The 19,290-nt window shown below is 35.5% G+C and overlaps 1 protein-coding gene across 2 annotated transcripts in view; it reads left to right on the forward strand.

The window, feature by feature from the left end:
• Positions 1–3,408: 3,408 nt before the first annotated feature.
• Positions 3,409–19,290, forward strand: part of LOC108677236 (visual system homeobox 2) — a 72,317-nt gene continuing 56,435 nt past the window's right edge. For both annotated transcript variants that reach the window (XM_047881008.1, XM_018165432.2), the window contains exons 1-2: positions 3,409–3,817; positions 4,730–5,773. In XM_047881008.1, the coding sequence (XP_047736964.1) occupies positions 5,386–5,773 (388 nt within the window). In that variant the 5' untranslated portion in view covers positions 3,409–3,817; positions 4,730–5,385. The remainder of the gene's footprint in view (positions 3,818–4,729; positions 5,774–19,290) is intronic.

Consider the following 19,290-nt stretch of genomic DNA (forward strand, 5'->3'; position numbering starts at 1 on the left):
TATGTTAGCAAATCATGCATTCAACTATACTGAGTTTGACTTAATGAATTAAAAAACGAACTATAGAAAGTGAAAACTCAAAATAAAATTCGTCATCTATACTGGCTACGTGGTGGTGCATGAGTCACTCACGAGACTTTAACTTATGAAAGATACCTATTATTATTATAATAAAATATTATAAAAACTTATTATTATATTATAAGCTCATTACGGATAATAAACTATTAGTATCTCAGTGATACTTATATATATGAGAGATTGCACGCAATTCATGGTTGACATGCATATGGTTGACATGCTATATAGTGGAGACAAAAGACACTCTGCGTTGAGGTTGAATTCTGCATGAAGACTGAACGCAATTCGTGCAAAAATAAGGAGTCTGCCATGGTAGAACTGGAACGCTTCACCAAAATTAAGAAAAATTAACCCTAAGGTTGAACCTACTTTGTAGCAGAGAAATTATTTTGTTGGCGGAAACTTTATTTCATGATATACGAGTCGACTAAAATAACAATTAAATATTCTAATGACCATCGTTGACTGTCTAATTTTCTTCACTTTATAATTATGCATGGAAAATATATCACTACACGGCTACACGTGGCCGAACTTCTAGAAGAAACACTTGTACGTATATAATGAATGAATTAAGAATTAAGTTTCATAAATAGTTGAATTTGTTTCATTTCCTATCGAATAATATCATATTTGCTACTTGTCAATAATTTAAATATTTTGATTGAAACGGTTAGTTGAAATTATAATCTGTCAAATATTTCAGGTGGCGTTTTGAGAACACTGAATTGTTCAGAAAGAATAATTTTTTGAGAAAGAATAATTATATATACTGGTAACTCCGCACAAGTCATTTTATGTCTGAGCAATTCATTATCAATCAATTCACATTCAAATTTAATTACGTTTTATAACGAGTTTGAGTTCGAATATGAAAATATTTATTATGAATACCATACGAGATGGCTCCTTGATTTGTGGTGTGAAAAAATGGCGAAAAACGTTTTAGTAAGGAAATACGTGCACAATAAACAAAAAGAATTTAAGTTTCTGCAATAATTAATAAAATCTGCCTCCAAATTGACGACCCATAAAAAATCTATATATGATAGATGTGCAGATAAAGATATGAATGCGCCGATTTTTTATATGTATAACTTTTATGATAATATCTACTTATGAGAAACACACGCTTATAAATATTGGGCTATATATGTCGATCGATCTCGGCTTATTCAACGATCAAGTTCCAATGCTAAATTGAAATTCTTATCTCTTCAATAGGATTTAAAAATTTTTTATCGTTATAGTACAATTAACAAAAAATATAACTCAGTACTCACTGCAGTGAGTGACAGAGAGCTCATTTTCTCGTCGACGAAAACGTGAAATCACGGACAGACGGACGGACGGACATGACGAGCTCAATTAATTAATTGCACCTTTTTTCCATAAATGAGAAAATTAACAGTCTTAGAGTTACTCACAGGCAATTAACAGTCTTAGAGTTAATAGGAAGTTGCATATTGAAAATTACAGGGAATTTATTTATTGATGATTTATCACGTATTTGTAATTCTTGATAAAAATCAAAGGAAAAATTAAGGTTTTGAAACACGAAATTGTGTTTTATGTTGAGTAAATGAACAAGAAGAACGATGAAGGAGAGTGAGGCTAGTACTACATATATTTTTCATGGTATTATAAAAAATACAGTTTGTCATAAATTTTTCATTGTGATAAATGAACTTGCCTTCTCTGCACCTGAGCGACAATTAAGTTGAGCGCGATGACGTATGAGTGGCACTGAAAACAAAGATTCTTTATAGATTAGTGCATGAAAATTGCGAACGAATTCCAGCTATTGTTACAAGTTACTGTACTTTACCTGTAAACTTTTCGTATATATTATATATAATTACTGCGCTGAAGAGACGCAGATCATCGATTGCCTGCTATATGCAGGAGGCAACGGCCCAAACGTGTGCTTGACATGCGTGATGTGGACAGACGAATCCATGATTCAACAAAAATATTTATATCTCATTTAAAAATATATAATAAGATTTTTAAAATATATAATATTTGGTTGATTAAAATTAAATCAACAAGTTACCAATAGATTAACTTAGTCCAAATAATGCCTAATCCTCAATTAAGAAGTGTATAAAATTTGAATTTTCAAACAGGTGTGATTAATCCATCGATCTTTATACGCATATGGTGATTATTTATTTTTTCTCAGTGAAAGTATACATCATAAAGATTCAAAGTTATCAATAATAAGCTAGTAACTTACGAAATCGTTTATGTTGAATTACTTCAATATGATCAAAAAAGTTTCGCATTTTTCACTTATGAAATTAAAAGTTCATTTGGCCTGCTTGATAATATTTTCAAATGAAATTAGATATTAAGACTGGGCACTGGTATTTGTTTTTTATCAACTGTAGAGAATATAGTGAACTCTGTTCGAGTGTATTCGAGACCAGTGGCGCTTAGTAGCTTGAAAATGGAGCAACATCAACATCGTTTGCTCGTTCGCCTGTGCTGGTTTTGAAGGTTCGTTAGAGATCGAGGCAGGTTCTGTGACAGTTACAGAGATATCATGTCAGTTGCATCATCGCTGTTATATGAAGTTGCGGCAGCCAGCCTATATCTACTGAGCTTCAGTCATTTACCGATGATTGGCCATGTAATCAATAGATGGGCAAGTTGATTGGGTGCTACTTTAGCTGGTTCAGCTGGTCTAGCTAGCTTATTGGCTGCTAGTTTGTTCAGGTCAGGTAAGTTAGGTTGTTCATTGGCTTGTTGTAGCCCGAGGCGTAACCTTTTACTGAATTATCGACCAGTAACACCTCTACGGTAGCATCAAAATTCGCATTGTCCTTCTCATTACGCATGAATATCAAAATTCCTCTGTAAAGTTTTACTTGATATTCACAATAATTTCTTCAATCCAAAATAATTATGACCTTTATAAGCGTAAGTTAAATAATAATATCAATTAACATGTGAGCAGTCGAAGCGCTTTTCATGCACAGGTTGGCGTTCACAGGCAACTGTGGTGGGCCACGGCCGTCCCTTGCGCAGCGCACGCCCCACGCAGGCAACGTAAGGAGGCCTGCCATTTTCTCGGTGGCAGCGCAGCGCAGGACCGACAGACCGCCCAATTCTCGGCTCAGGTCGCAGGCAGAAGCGCTTCGGTGGCCGCAGACGCAGCAGTCCGCACCGACGATCTCAGCAGCACTGTCGCCGCGCTCGCTTGCTCTGAGTCGCGTTCTCTCTTATCTCCACCAACTCCGCTATGTTGCACCGATGATCTCTGAAATGTTTTAATATGTATCATGGAAATTGAACATTTAATTCGATTTATAATTTGGAAAATTTAGCTGTTAGTCGATTTATTTTTAAACTAAAGGTGAGAAAAAGACTTGTATGGTGAATTCAAGTCATGCGATAAATGAAATAACGTGTATTTCTTTCCGGTGCAATCGGAGGGACTTGCATTACTCGTTTTGTTCTAATATTTACGCGCATTCGAGATAAGGCCACCATATGAACGCAAATAAAATTAAGTGGTAATTTTGATAAATAACTGTTTTTTCGCGAGTGCATTTCAATTTACCGATAAAGAAATTCTTCTTGGAGATTAAAAATGTCGCAATAATTCAAACGTCGAAAGAATATGAGAATAATAATAACAAAAATCTGTGAAACGCACTGCGAGATTTGACACTCATCGCAGGAAGAAAATCAGATGATATACAGATCGAGGAGAAATTAACAAAACACGGTAAGTAAATGCATCCATCAATTTGTGTAAGCATCAATGAATTTTCCTAAAACTATTCTAACAACATTTCAGAAAAACAAAAATTTAACATCTTCATTCTTTTAGTCTTATATGAAGAAACTCTGCGATGTTGATCCTGAAATACAAGTTCGGTATCACGGAAAACATCACACGCACTTGGTGTTGTTGAACTGACAATAAAAAACTCTAATTCAAGCTGACAAGTCATGAAAAGTTTTAACACAATATATTCCGCATTAAGTTCGAACGCTGAAAAACAGACAGACACGTTACGGAAAGTTTATACACTCATTCATATAGATTTAGTCCTGCCCATCTTCGTCATTGTTACCTGACCGCTGATAGTGCAGTATATATGTATATACATCAATATGCAGTATAGTATAGGTTCAGACTCTTTATTAATTCATTATGCACTGATGCATATAACGTTATCCATCGCGGGCCACGCCATGTTTTGCAAATAATCTTTTATCATTTATGTCGTTCATAGGAAAACGAACAAAAAATGGGCAGAAAGATGTTTTATCTTCTATATAGTGTGTTTTTGGTAAAAGATTGAAATTAAAAATATTTATGCTTCAAATGGGTAGTGTAGAAAATTATTGTATCTTTAGTCCCTTACGAATTAGAAATTTGATTAGTAATTATATATATACCCGCTTGCTACTTTCATTACGTGTATATAGGAACTTTAGTATGCGCAATTTTGTGGTGAAAATAATGACGATTAAATTTATTTAGTAACCATTTGCTTTTTCGGGAGATTTATATGTATGCATTTTTGAATATTTCAGTTTTCTTTCAAGCTGAAATGAAATCTGATGTATAGAACGCTTATAAATATTTTCAATGATCGCAGTTAACGTTAGCTACCTTCTGCAATTTCAGGTTATGAAGAAACCGCCTGGGCTGGACCTGCAAAAGTAACGAAAAAGTAACGAAAAAGTTGAAAATGTGAAACGATTATTCCTGATATTACGAGAAGTATCTGAAAATATTTTGAAATATTAAATAGACAGAAATCAATCGAGTGAAATGTAAGATTGGATTTTAATTGTTCTTTTAGTGATTGTTAGAAGCTTGAAAATTCATCGAGGCCTTACAGTCACTTCTAATGCTGCAATTTACATAAAAACATTGCAAAATTTACCGTTCGAAGTTGTCAAAAATTTTTATTGATTGCACATGATTCATAAAAAGAAAACTCACCTACATTGAATATCTGGAAACTATCGGTTCTGATGCAATATATTCGAAAAAAATATCGTTTCAAAGCCAAAATAATTTCGCTTGTTGTTCATTTGAATTATATCCACATTTGAAAGCAGGGATGGAACATTGATACTTTGATCATTATTATGTTTTTGCATGTAGGTAAATGAAGGTATTCTGCATCTGCATGTTTATTAATAGATAATAATTCCAAACCAAGTTCTTGCAACTCGCATGAGAAGAACTGAAGACCAAGATCTCACTAGCTATAAACGCCGCAAGGAAGTTGAGAATTTAAGATTTAAAATATTAATTAAAACTAAAACTTCCAAATGATGGACCGAGGCGGACTCCATGTTTCCCCGTCACTCCAAGCCGCCCACGCGCACATGACAGCCCTAACAGCCCCATCGTTGCCCCAGCGAAGTCCATTTGCAATACAAGAACTTTTGGGCTTGAACAGTCAAGGAGATTCTGGTGCCCCGTCGATCAGTCAAGGCGGATCTCTCGGCGCTGCGCCCCCCTTGATCTACTCCCGACACGCGCTAGCGGCGCAGCATGCCGCCACCGCGCCGTTCTTCCCCGACTCCCGACATATGTGGATGAACCATGCCTTCCTCCCCGCCATGGGGGGAATATCTCCCGTCGGGGGAACAGTGTCGGGGGTCACTTCCATGTTGGGCTTGCGACATGATCATCCACCGCAACCTCATAGTCCTGGTGAGTAAACTTTTCGCACGGTGTTTTTTTACTGTTATTAATACATATTCAAATAAAATTGTTATTTTTCTATAGTAAATGCACGTAATACTTTAGATAAATGATATTAATAATCTAATTGGTATGATAGTTCTATACTTCTATTAAAAACTGTTGTGCTCTATCATTCTATTGAAAAAATTGCTCCAATATTTAAAATTTTACAACGATGAACTCGTCAATATAAAAGTCGACAAATTAACAAAGAACCAATAATCACTTGTTCGTTCTAAAATTGTGGCTCGTATTCAAAAGAGTCTAATTTTTTGTCGTTGTGACTCGCTGTTATTTTTTTGTTCAATTCATTATTTCGTTTCAATTTATCCCTGTATGTAATGCACCATTGATAAAAACTTCTTAATTGAAATTACTAACTTTTTAATGAGAACCTAATACCTGCTAACTGGGGAAAATATTTGTATTAGATCTTATTATTATTTTCACAAAGTCTAAAATATATTTATTTATATCGCCGTGAAGTGAAATAGACAGTAAATGCAGAGCCATAAATAGTAGTTGATACAAACTAACATATGGATCATTTCAAATGATAATCGACCTATATGAGAAACCATACTTATTTTCACAAATTTTTGATAATATCCTGAGTGATATGAACAAAATTATCGAAAGTCGCACCTGAATAAATAAGAGATTTTCTCACTAACAAATTTTTTATATGATTCTGAAGCTTAATACCTCCATGTTATTAAAATTATGAAAAGGAAAAATTTATCCGGGCATCAATTTGATCTTCGATTTAGATAATGTTTTGCATAGAAACTTTTCTTTTCTTGAAAACAAAGCCAAGCCTATCCTTGTAGTGGCAAAATTAGGTATTCAAATATGTGGATCAAAGTCCGTGGACTTGATCCTATTTTTTTCATGTTCACAATAAAATGGTAGGGTGTACGTAGATACCTGTGTTGCAGCTTATTCTGCCCATTTGGGGTGATTCATTAAATAAAACAGTCAAAAATGTAAAAATTTTCATATATGTGTACTTTAAGATCTAATTTCGCGAATATCAGCTGTTTTTTAGTGACTCAGATGCATTAATTAGAGCGCATATTTTGCTAGCCTTTTGGAAATCAGTTATGATACGGATGTTCACGTTTTTGAACTTACAATGTTTCAGATAAATTATAGGCTTGGAATATGGAGAACTTGATTGTTGAATCAGCATATATCTACATGGCCAACGATTCGAAATTTTATTACGCGGCTTCATCGAATAGGCAAAATGCATAAAAAAATTTTCGACGGCTCGAATGACTGTAACCTACATGCTATAGGATTTAAAGCCATATACAAATTCTAATACTCTAGTATCATCAGATGTATGAAAAATTCTATTATATTTATTTTTACATACACCTTTAATTTTCCATTCGGTTATACAGCGAGAAAATTTGATCTATTTGCTCGAGGACGGATATACACAATTCCGATTATTGTTGATTTAATTGACAGTTTATTATATGGTACCCCAATAATGTTACACGATAGACACAAGAGCTTAGTTATTATCTTGTAAACATTTAACATTAAGGATGCTTGCTAAACTTGCGGTTCTATATCGTTTTTCAGCTTCAGTTGTGACAATTGAAACACAAGAAAAAAATTTATTGCTTCTTGTATGTAGTGGTCTTTCCTTCTAAGTTTGCATTTAAATTTTAAACGATTAGAATACAAATAAAACAGCCTTAATTTTAAAATAATCAAAGCATAATACAGCAGCAGAGTCGTTGACTTCAAAATATCGTGGATCAAATTATTCAGTCTCACGATGAATTAACCCGTCAGATTATCCTCATCGATGCTTAATTAAGTCGTAATTTAGCTTCATATGTGATTTATATAATTAAGCGGAATTGATTTTAAAAACATACTCGCGTACAAATCTCTGATAACATGGAAACTCGCACGAAACATTTTTTTTTCATCACAATGACCCACAAAAAAAACATTTTTTAACATCATAATGACAGGCAAAAACAAAACATTCTTATCAGCTATAATGACCAACGAAAAAACATTTTTATCATCATAATGGCCGACAAAAAAAATATTTTATCAGCATAATGACCAAGGAAAAAATATTTTTATCATCATAATGGCCGACAAGAAACCTTTTTTTATCAGGGTAAGGACAGACGAAAAAATATTTTACACATCAGAACAATATAATTCACATGACGAATATGAATCAACTTAATTGTTATGTGATGCGTACTGTGAATTCTCAATTATTTTTATAGACGCTCATTTTGTACGGTATTTTAAAATACATTTTATTTAAGTATTGAAAACGCTAAAAATGCTTCGTTATCTGTTAACTTACTAAATAACAGTTTGTATAAGTATATAAGTTAGTATAAAGTTCACTGAATTTTGGGAAGCTTTCATGTATAAAAACTCGTTATGCTAGTGAACAAAAGGTTATTATAAAATGTATTCAGGTTATTCACGTATCTAAATTAAATTTCATTCCAGAGATGAAGTTAAAAATGTCTAATAATAAGTAAATGAATTTCGGTTTTCTTCATTCGAAATAATATCTGCAAGATGGAATCTTAAATCTTCATGAAGTTATATGTTTGCAGTAGTCACCTGCTAAAATATTATCGCCTAAAATTTGAATGAAAGGAATGGACTGCTGAGAACAGTAATTTTTAATTTCCGTGCTGAAGTTTGTTTTTAGACGTCCGGAAAAATATCAAAAGTGATTTATAGTAACAGAAATTTTATCACGTACATTTCTACAAGTCATTAAAAGATACATATATATTATAATATCTATATCATACGTTCACAATATTATTATATAATTTTATTATTCCTATTTTATAGCCAAAGTAAGCCAACTAAAACGCCACCATATATAAAGCCTCAATGGGACAAAACTGGTCGGGAGTCGTTCTCCATGACAGCCTTCAAGAGCTTCCCTCCCCCTTCTTCTCATTCTCAACCAAACGGAATTGATTTATTGAACAACCTACTGCTAACCCCCGCTCTAAACCCCCTCTCCAGTTAACGCTCTCTCTCTCTCCCTCTCTTTCGCTCTTAAATTTTGATTGCACTCTCAATAAATCCAGACATTCTACTCCGTGTTCTTTATTCCACACACGGCTTCCTACATATCCACATATATTGTGTGACAACTTTATATTAATGCAAAATTTAACACACAAGTTTTTTAATATGCAATATACAAAATTCATTACAAAATGTACAACACAATTAATAACAGCAGGAACATGACTCATTCCTGGAAACAAATTAACTTTTTATTATAAGACTATAGAAATACATTAAATAATTATTTAACATGAGGTAAAAACTACACGATAAAAAATTTGTGTTCTAAATTGTTTGTATATAATTCTAATAAAACGACTGTTTTCAACGCTCAATGCTTCAAAGATGTGAAAATATGTTGAGAAATTCAACTTAAATAAAGGTATTAAAACATCTTACAATAAAACATGAGAGAAGCAGAGCTAACAAGATCAGATTTTTAAGCTGCAAAATTTATTCTCGGCACTTGAATGAAGAATAAATTTGTTATGAATATTTTTTCTTGAATTCCATTGTTTTTCAGAGGAACTAACACGCGTAATTTTTTTTAAAGCTTAGGCGTAGAAAGTTGGAGTGCAATGAATCATATTCATCATTTATTTAAATGTGAAATGGAGAAGCTAACCGAAATTCATGGTATGAGAAAATAATTCTAATGCTCGTCAATTTGTATAAACTTGAAATTCTCGCCTAAGCAATTTACACAATTTGTCTACAGTCTCGCCGTTATCAGTACTAAATTGTTTATATATTTTCGTCATCGAATATAATTTTATTTATATTGTCTAATCATCAGGTTTAGTGGACTTTGTTTTCTTAAAAACCTATTCTGGGGTAAGCTAATTCCATGCTTATTTATTAAACACAATATTTGTTAATTATATTGTGTTTTAATACATGCTCTTTTAAGATAAAATTTCGAAATATTATTGAAACATGAGGTATATATTCAAGTCACCATAAAATTTATGCTCGATTTCCATATTAACACTGTTATTACATTATCACCTATCATTGCTCTACAGTAATATTATATTTGATTATATTATTTGCAGTTGACATTCTTAATTTTTCTCTCATTACATTCAACTGTAAAAGACTGTTTGTCATTTGAACATACCATCATATTGAAATATTAGTGCTGAACATAACATCTTCTTGATCCGTTCTAATTTCCCGTTTTATTCATTCGTAAACTTTTCACTTCAGATTATCCATAATCTAAACTTCTCTACTTCATGCTCTATGTTAAAGTTTCATTAATACCCTATGTTGCATCTTATCCATATATTAATGCTCTATTTTACAAATTATCGGCACATTATCAATCGTTCATATATCATATGTTATCGACAAATCCATACTCCATGTTATATGTAATAGGGACAACCTTACTCCATATTCCAAGTTATCAACACGTTCATACTCTATATTACATTTTATCGACACCTTCCTATACTCTATTTTCTTCGCTATCGACTAATTCTTACGCAATATTTCATGTTATTGAAACATTCCCGGCCCCTTTTTCTATGTTATCGACACATTCTTGCTCCATATTCTATATAATCGACACATTCATAGTCCTTATTTTCTATGTTATCATCACATTCCTACACTATTTTCTATTATCGACACATTCCAATCTTATTTTCTACGTTATTGACACATTCCTACCTTATTTTCTTTGTTATCGACACATTCCTACATTATTTCCTATTATTTACACATTCCTACCTTATTTTCTTTGTTATCATCATATTACTACCTTATTTTCTTTGTTATCGCCACATTCTTGCTTGGTTTAGCCGCTTTTTGTATTAGACGAAATTTTTTCCGATGTTGCCATTTCCTGTTCCAATTAGCGGCGAGGGGAGCGTCAGACCTCCCTCGGTCGCTGCCGCGGGGAGCCTGCCCTCGCCGGGCGGCCGTAGCGGGCGACGTGCGAGACTAGTGTGAGGGGAGAGGTGATAACAACGACTAGGTGCGAGGGAAGAGGTGATGATAATGACTAGGCGCGAGGGGAGAGGTGATGACAACGACTATGCGCGAGGAGAGAGGTGATGATAACGACTAGGCGCGAGGAGAGAGGTGATGATGACGACTAGGCGCGAGGGGAGAGGTGATGACAATGACTAGGCGCGAGGGGAGAGGTGATGATAACGACTAGGCGCGACGGGAGAGGTGATGACAATGACTAGGCGCGAGGGGAGAGTGATGACAACGACTAGGCGCGAGGGGAGAGGTGATGACAACGACTAACGAGAGAGAGGTGATGATAACGACTAGGCGCGAGGGGAGAGGTGATGACAACGACTAGACGTGAGGGAGAGGTGATGACAACGACTAGGCGCGAGGGAGAGGTGATGATAACGACTAGGCGCGAGAGGAGAGGTGATGACAACGACTCGGCGCGAGGGAAAGGTGATGACAACGACTAGGCGCGAGGGGAGAGGTGATGACAACGACTAGGCGCGAGGAGGGAGGTGATAACAACGACTAGGCGCGAGGGGAGAGGTGATGACAACAATTAGGTGCGAGGGAGAGGTGATAACAATGACTAGGCGCGAGGGAGAGGTGATGCCAACGACTAGGCGTGAGCGGGAGAGGTGATGACAACGACTAGGCGTGATGGGGAGGTGATGACAATGACTAGGTGCAAAGGGAAAGGAGTAGTTACGACTAGGCGGGAGGAGAGAGGTAATAAAATATTTGCCGCAAGAGGAGAGGAGCAGTAACGCCTAGGCGCGAGAAGAGAAGTGATAAAATCTAATAAGGTGAAAAAAGGAGTAGAACAGTAATTATTAGGCGTGCGGGGAGAGGTAATGAAAAAGATTAGACGTAAGGAGAGAGGTAATATCAACGACTAGGCGCAAGGGATGAGTGATAAAACACTAGACGTGCGAAGAGAGGAGCAATAACAACTAGGCACAGGGAAAGATGTGATAACTACGACTAGATGCAAGAATGAGGTGATAACGATTAGGCTCGAGGGGATGCGTGATAATAACGACTAAGTATGGCAAGAGAGATGATAACAACGAATGTGTATATATAAGAGGAGAATTGTTAACTTCAGATGAACTTGAGGCGAGATGTGTGAATAGTGACTGAAGCCTGAAGTGGATTAATGCACTTAAACTTCAATGATAAGCGATTTATATAATTAAAATCAGTAAATATGTTATTATTGCCAGATCTCCCTTGGAGTTCTGATAACTACCACTAGTCCAGTGGAAAGACGTGATAAATATATGTGGGGGTACTGATAACTACGACTAGTCTTGTGAAAAGAGTTGATAAGTTGTACTAGATTCATTGGGCAGCTGCTAGAAATGGAATTAAATTTGATACGAGCACAATTTCACACCGGATTTCCAACCAACAAAACAGGTTGAAATTTGCTTAGTACGGTTCTACTGACGTCTGCTCCTACTGATATCCACAGGTGTAAAGACAACGCTCCAGTATGCCTATTAAAGTAAACAATATTCATTTAGTACTCTAGATAAATGAGTCAGAAGGCAGCACCGAAGTGGTAGACCTCAGTGAAGCACGGACCTTTACATCAAAAACCTGACATAAAATACATCAGTTCATGGTAAGCTATGGTCCATGTTCCTAATTACTTCATAATCGCTCCTCGGCGTGTCTCGCTGTTTTGTTTATTCGCGACGAATTCATTACATAAAGTTTGAAGTGACGCATATCTCGTCTTGTATTAAATCATTAAATCATACAAAAATCCCACGAAAACGAGTGATTTTCCATGGATTATTCAACACTGGTTGTTATAAACGACGTAACTTTAATCGTTCGCCATCTAAAAAGCAGGGCAGCTATCAGCGGGGTTAGAGTGGCTTCATCAGCAGCAAATTGGCTGACATTAACACGAGTTTCTTGCACGGAACTCCGTGAGAGTTGCACTCATCTGTAGAGCCAGGACAGACTCGTAGAAGTAATATTGCTCAATCTTTCCCTTTGTCGCGTATAGCTCTCTCCTCCTACCTCATATAGCTCTCTCCTCCTACCTCGTATAGCTCTCTCCACCTATACCTCGTATAGCTCTCTTTTCCTACCTCGTTTAGCTCTCTCCTCCTACCTCATATAGCTCTCTCCTCCTACCTCATATAGCTCTCTCCTCCTACCTCATATAGCTCTCTCTTCCTATACTCAGTTCTCTTCTTTTGCTATCTTTGCTTCGTCAGTGCTTTTGATTCCGTTATTATGATCTATCAGTCACTTATTATTTTTTCACTGGATTATTTTTACCAAATTTCAATCTCTTAACTTCCTACCAACGATTTTTTTATGTGGTAGTTTTACCATTTTATGCATTGGTCCTCAATTCAATACGTCAATTATACAGTCACGTTAATTCTCTTTTTATCTTTTCATTCTTCCTTACTCTCTTCCATCTTACGCCTCTCACTCCCCTACTCCTCACGCTTCCCTATACCCCCATCTCATCACGCTCCCTCACATCCCTTTTCTTTCACTCCCTCCCTCACTCCCCCCTCACTTCCCCACCCTTGAACTCCCCACTTTCTCCCGTTCCACCTCTTCCTTACTCCCCCACACTCCTCCCAAACCTTACTCTCTTCTCATCCCTACTCCTCTGTTCCCTATTCCTTTACACTCCCTCACATCCCCTCGCCACACACCAATCACACTCCTTCACCCTCCCTACACTCTCCCACACTCCCTCACATTCCTTTTTCCCTCACACTCACTGCACTCCCACACTCCGTCACATTCCCCTTTCCCTCACACTCCCACACTCCTTCACATCCTTTTGCCACACACCCCTCACACTCCCTCACCCTCCCTACACTCCCTCACATTCCCCTTTTCCCCACACTCCCTCACACTCCCTCATACTCCCACACTCCCACACTCCCACACTTCCCCCAGCAACGCTTCCTTCTCAGCGCGGTGACTTGCAGGACTCGCATCCTCCGCAGCAGCTCTCGCATCCTACATGCAAATCATGTCCTCATATTTGCCAATGGATAATTCATCCGTAATTTTTTACATTATTAATCTTTAATTGAATTCATAGACTAATAAAAGGAAACTAATTTTTTATCGTAAGTTTTATTGTTCAGTGTTCATACAATATAATGTGCATGTGACTCAGAACGTTTTTCTTGTCGTCTAATTCAAAGGCAATATTTTATCAAACGAGTGCATATTTGGCCGTGTTGTAAGCGGCAGTATGGATCAAAAGATGATATATTAACTAAGTACATGTACTCATAAACTGCAATACGAAACAATAATACCATGATATCAGCACAACACGTCAGAGGTCGGTAAATTTGTGAGCACCGCTGCGTTTATACTGAAAAATTCCAGTAATAAAAAATGAATTTACTCTTAAATACTAAATTCCCAGGCAATAATAGCAAGAAATCAACATTAATACAGATAAATTTTAGTGTGGATTGATAAGGGGGATATACAATGTTGGTGAATTCGCAAGCACGGAGCTGTGATCGGTCTAGAGTGTCAAGTTGCTGAGCGTTGTGTGGTCCAATTAGACCTTTAACTTGAGCCGTGGCTCAGCTCGATCTTGGTGTCCGGTTACACTTCAGATTTATCGCACATGTTAAAGAATCTATCGCGGACCTTACATTTCTCTCCATAAACTAAATGTTTGGAAGTACCTCATTGGAACTAGTGAAAAAGCATTGGGAAAAATTTGTACTCTGATAGTAAAAACAGTTGTGAAATATTAGGCAAATAATATGTATGCATGAAAAGTGATTGAAGGAAGCTGGGGAGGAGATACTCTATTAATAATTTCGATAAGACGATGAGTTATTCAGCTCTTTTGAATAATATCTTGAATACGTTATTGTTATCTGTGAATCCAATATTGCGCCACCAATCAATTGATCTGGGTTTAGAGTTTGACGTTTTTTAGAGGAAAAAATACTCAATAAAAAATACCCAAATAAACTTCGTCGTACAAATTTTTTCAATCGTCACAATAATTAATTTTCAAGTAATATTACCGTTAGGTTCTCAGAAAGAAAACTTCATTACAAATGCTCATTAATATCACTCGAAGTGTATTGTGATGCTATTATTCCACTTTAATATACCAGATCCTGGTCCAAATTTTTCCCAAAAAATCGCTTGATTCACCATACCTAACAATTAGTTTTCATCTGTACATAAATAATATAAATAAAGTATAATTTACAACTCATCGATGGCGCCTGGAATAATGACTTTATTTTTGACGGCGAAATTATAAAATCCTTGAAAATGATCCAGTCGGATCGCTGGCTCAAATTTAGGTTTTTTTGTAGGATCCATAAAACCGCAAGGACATACCGGGCGAAGTTCCTTTATTCCTCTATTGACGTCGGTTAACAATACCTCCTCAATACAGAAGAAAAATGTTCTTAGCTATCCGATCTTCTGTCACCACCTTGTCGTACGTTGATCTAAGCTCTCTGGTTTCTCCAGGTTTATTCCCTATGGCTTTTAATATTTAGACATTATTGAGAAATTCAGATCTAATTTATTTTTCTTCCGTTATTCTTATATTGTTTGATTTCATTTATTTCATAAATTCTGTACAAATTTCGAATAAAATTTTTATTTTCGTTTCTTAATTCTGAATTTAGTTTGCCTGAAATAGCTTCCAAATTTTCTTTCGATTGGCTAATTGAAAGAATTTGATGAGATCTGAAGCTTTAATTCGGACCTGAGAAAGTTTCTTAATGTAATCCCTAATTTCCCTTTAGCAATTTTTCCATTAACTAGTTTACTAATATAAATATTATCGTTGGACTCGCTGTAGCAAAAAAGACCGATATTTCTACAATTTTATTCAATATCTCAAATTTATGCATACAGTCACACATTATAAATTAATGTCATCATAAACCTCTAACTGATCCATCATAAGATTTTTCTTAATTTCCCACGTTCGTCTGATTTTCTACAAGAAAGTCAGGCAGATCACATAACCGTGCGCGCTGTTGTTGTGCCCACCAGACGTCACTCACACGTCAAGGTTTGATCAGCGATCGAGTCAAAGCGAACGAATATTTGCACATCGTCTGAGCCATGAGGTTCCGGTGAGGTACCAATTAAAAAAGGCATTCAATGCGTACAATGAAAGATGAGAAGGATTTGTATTATTCGGATTTCAATTAATAATTTTTGTGCAATTTGACAAACGAGACTTTGGAAGTTTTAATCAATTTAAAGCCTTACTGAAACACAAGTAATTGTTTCGATTAGATATTTTTCTCTTCTTTTGTTGAAGTTCTAGCATCTTGCAATGAATCTCTTTGAATCATTATAAATCGAATTACAAACGTATCATTAGCAATCATGTTTCTCCGTTACTTATTCCTCCTACTTTTTACACGTCATATTTTTCCTCTCATTACAATTTTTTCAAACCGCGGCAAGTTTTTTGAGAAACTTTGTTGGCCGAGCGTCCGCCTGGACAAGAGCGTTGCAGTTGACTCAGCTGAAGATGAGACGCCGATAACCGTTAATTAAAGACGGATTTCCAGGTTCCTGGAGAGTGGACTGAATGCAGTGCCGAATAAAGAGTGTTTTCATAAGTGCCTGTCAAAGGCTGGCTGCGTCAATGGACTTCTGGGCAAATTGTTGTTGACGATTGGATCCTTTCTTAATAGGATTCCTCCTAAGATGTGGGATTGCTCAATAGCACACGACCAGATTATATAGAAGGAAAAATGACGCTATTCACTTTTTCGTGGATTGTGATCTGGAAGCTTAATTCTTGGTACTTCAAAATTTACTTGAAATGATATTAGGATTTTTAGAAAATTTCTGAATTGTCGTTCGTTTGAGTACGAATATCGTAGTGTGCCGGAATGAATACACAACTTCGCAAGTAGTAACTAAAAAATGTACTCCAAAAAATTTATAAAACTTAATATAATTTTCAAACTTCCACTCTTCCTTCTTTGCCACGAATTGTAAAAAATTGGAAATGAAAGTTATCTAAAGTGCGAGTACCACTAAACTCGCACTTTATCTAAGGATATTTAAGTAACTTTATCATTACCTTCTATCATTTATTTACTTCTCTTTCCCTCATTCCTTTTCTGCACGCGGATTATTTACGTAGTCGTAATATTGCACAGATTTCATTTATCTGTATGTTCATTATTACTGAGTTTTTCTGTATCTTACCTTTATTAAATCACATTTAACATTCGACTCAATTTCCATCACAATCCGTTCAATTACTCAATTTTTATTTTTTCCGGTAATTTTTTATAGCGAAATCTTCCCCATCAACAACGTTTTTTTCCGTGTTCGCAGAAGAATAAATATCAGTTTTCATCCAGCTTTAGTTTTTCAGATTCTATGATTTATTAGCGCAAAAGATGCCGCAATATTTATTGATGACTCAGTCATATATATACTCGGAAAAAATAAGTGAGAGCCATACTGACCCATTTTCACTAGACAAATAATAGTAGCACCGCCACGTCCGCTCTCTGCTCGCTCTGAAAGTAAGAAAGTAGATCACTATTTGGACAACATGAACTACTCGTTTTCAATACTACTATCACTACTACTGCTACTACTACTACTGCTACTACTACTACTGCTACTACTACTACTGCTACTACTACTACTGCTACTACTACTACTACTATAACTATTACTGCTACTATAAAGTCGTTTCCTTGCTTCACTTCTTGCCGACGCCAAACGTGATTTGCTCTTCTCACGTCCAGCCTAAAGTAAGAGCGAAGATTTTTTCAGGCTGCCTTCTTGGTTTCGGGATCAATTGCGTGGCGCGGACTGACCACTCGGGCTGCATGTATCGCAGTCGAGCAGCAAACCTTTTAGGGTATTGCTTTACACATCACTAATGGAGGTGTCACTCCGGTCCTGCTTCTGCATCCTTTTTATGTTCTTTCACTTTGATTATTTATTTGTTATTTTATTTATTTATACTTCACTTTGATTTATTTTTATTTATTATTTATCTAGAAATAGAAGGGACTAAAGTCACTTCTATTTCTTTATATTTCTTCTTACGCGGTAAAATGAATTTCGTCTTCATATATTACTGTTTAATTTTATTTATTTTTGTGAAGTATTATGTTTTTTCTTTAATTTGTTTTCTTTCTGTACTGTATTTTTATTTGTATTTACTCGCATTTTCTAACTATTTTCAGATATTTTTTACACTCCTACGATTATTCTGTCCATTTTGCTTCTCTTTTCGGCATAGAAGGATTTTCATTACCTTGTATGTATATTGTAAATTACTGTATGGTTATTGACAACATCTTGAATGTTAACTCAGTTAAAAATTACTTTTCCTTCTCAAGTCTATATAAATTCAAAGCAATATGCATGCATCAGACGACATAGTGCGGATGAATTTCTAAATAATCAAAAATTGCGTAATTTTTTATGGTTAACTTCGAAAACGTTGTATAGGATAAAAGACACAATACTCTTCGCTAAAAAGATATATATAATTTTAACAATGCTATGGATTTTGTTCATTAAAGATCTTGGAACGCAAGAGAACAACAACAATGTCTGCCGCTCTAGCTACACCGCGACTGCCACACTCTGCTACTGAATCTTTTAACAGGCAATTTGGTCGTGCTAATTGTAAGGCTGTGGTGCACCCTGCTGATATTGGCCGCATGGCTTGCAGTCAGCCATGCTCCAGCAGCCATCATGGCTGCTTAAAAAGCCAGCATCGATCTTTTATATTGAATTAAACATTGCCGTTTGCAAAGATGACACAATATTTATTGATGACTCAGTCATATACACTCAGAGAAATAAGTGAGAGTTCGTCCGTATAGCGATAGATATTTTTATATATATTTTATGAAATTAATATATACCACACATGGCAATAGAATTCAGCTTCAACCAAAATAAAGTTGAAGGAAAGTGTACATTGATCGTTAACAAAGACGTCAATATGGCAGCAGCAACAGCTATGAGAAGCCTTTATTACATTTTGTATATTTCTACTTGTTGATGATATGGTGAACATGGTATCCAAAAGTCGTAAAAATGCTAAATTTTAATTTATAGCCGTAATTCATTTTCACGAGGAAATCAAATTGTTTTATATAACATACAGGAAGGATGAATAAGTTATGAATGACTCAATAGTGATACGTAGGCCATTAAACCATATCGATGAGCGAAAATTATCCGCCTATTATATTGAAAAAAATTTACCGCTCAAGTTTATTTGTTGATCTACCTTTTCTATGGATATTTTGCGATTGAAATAAGCATGAAGTCAAAATTTTGTTCGTATGAATTTTAACTTTGACCAGTACTGCTTTTGAATCATTCATAAAAAATTTTACTTTACTCATAATCAATTAACTAATCATTAAATG

The sequence above is a fragment of the Hyalella azteca genome, unplaced genomic scaffold (assembly GCF_000764305.2).
Source record: "Hyalella azteca isolate HAZT.00-mixed unplaced genomic scaffold, Hazt_2.0.2 contig6811, whole genome shotgun sequence".
Classification (NCBI taxonomy): Eukaryota; Metazoa; Arthropoda; class Malacostraca; order Amphipoda; family Hyalellidae; genus Hyalella; species Hyalella azteca.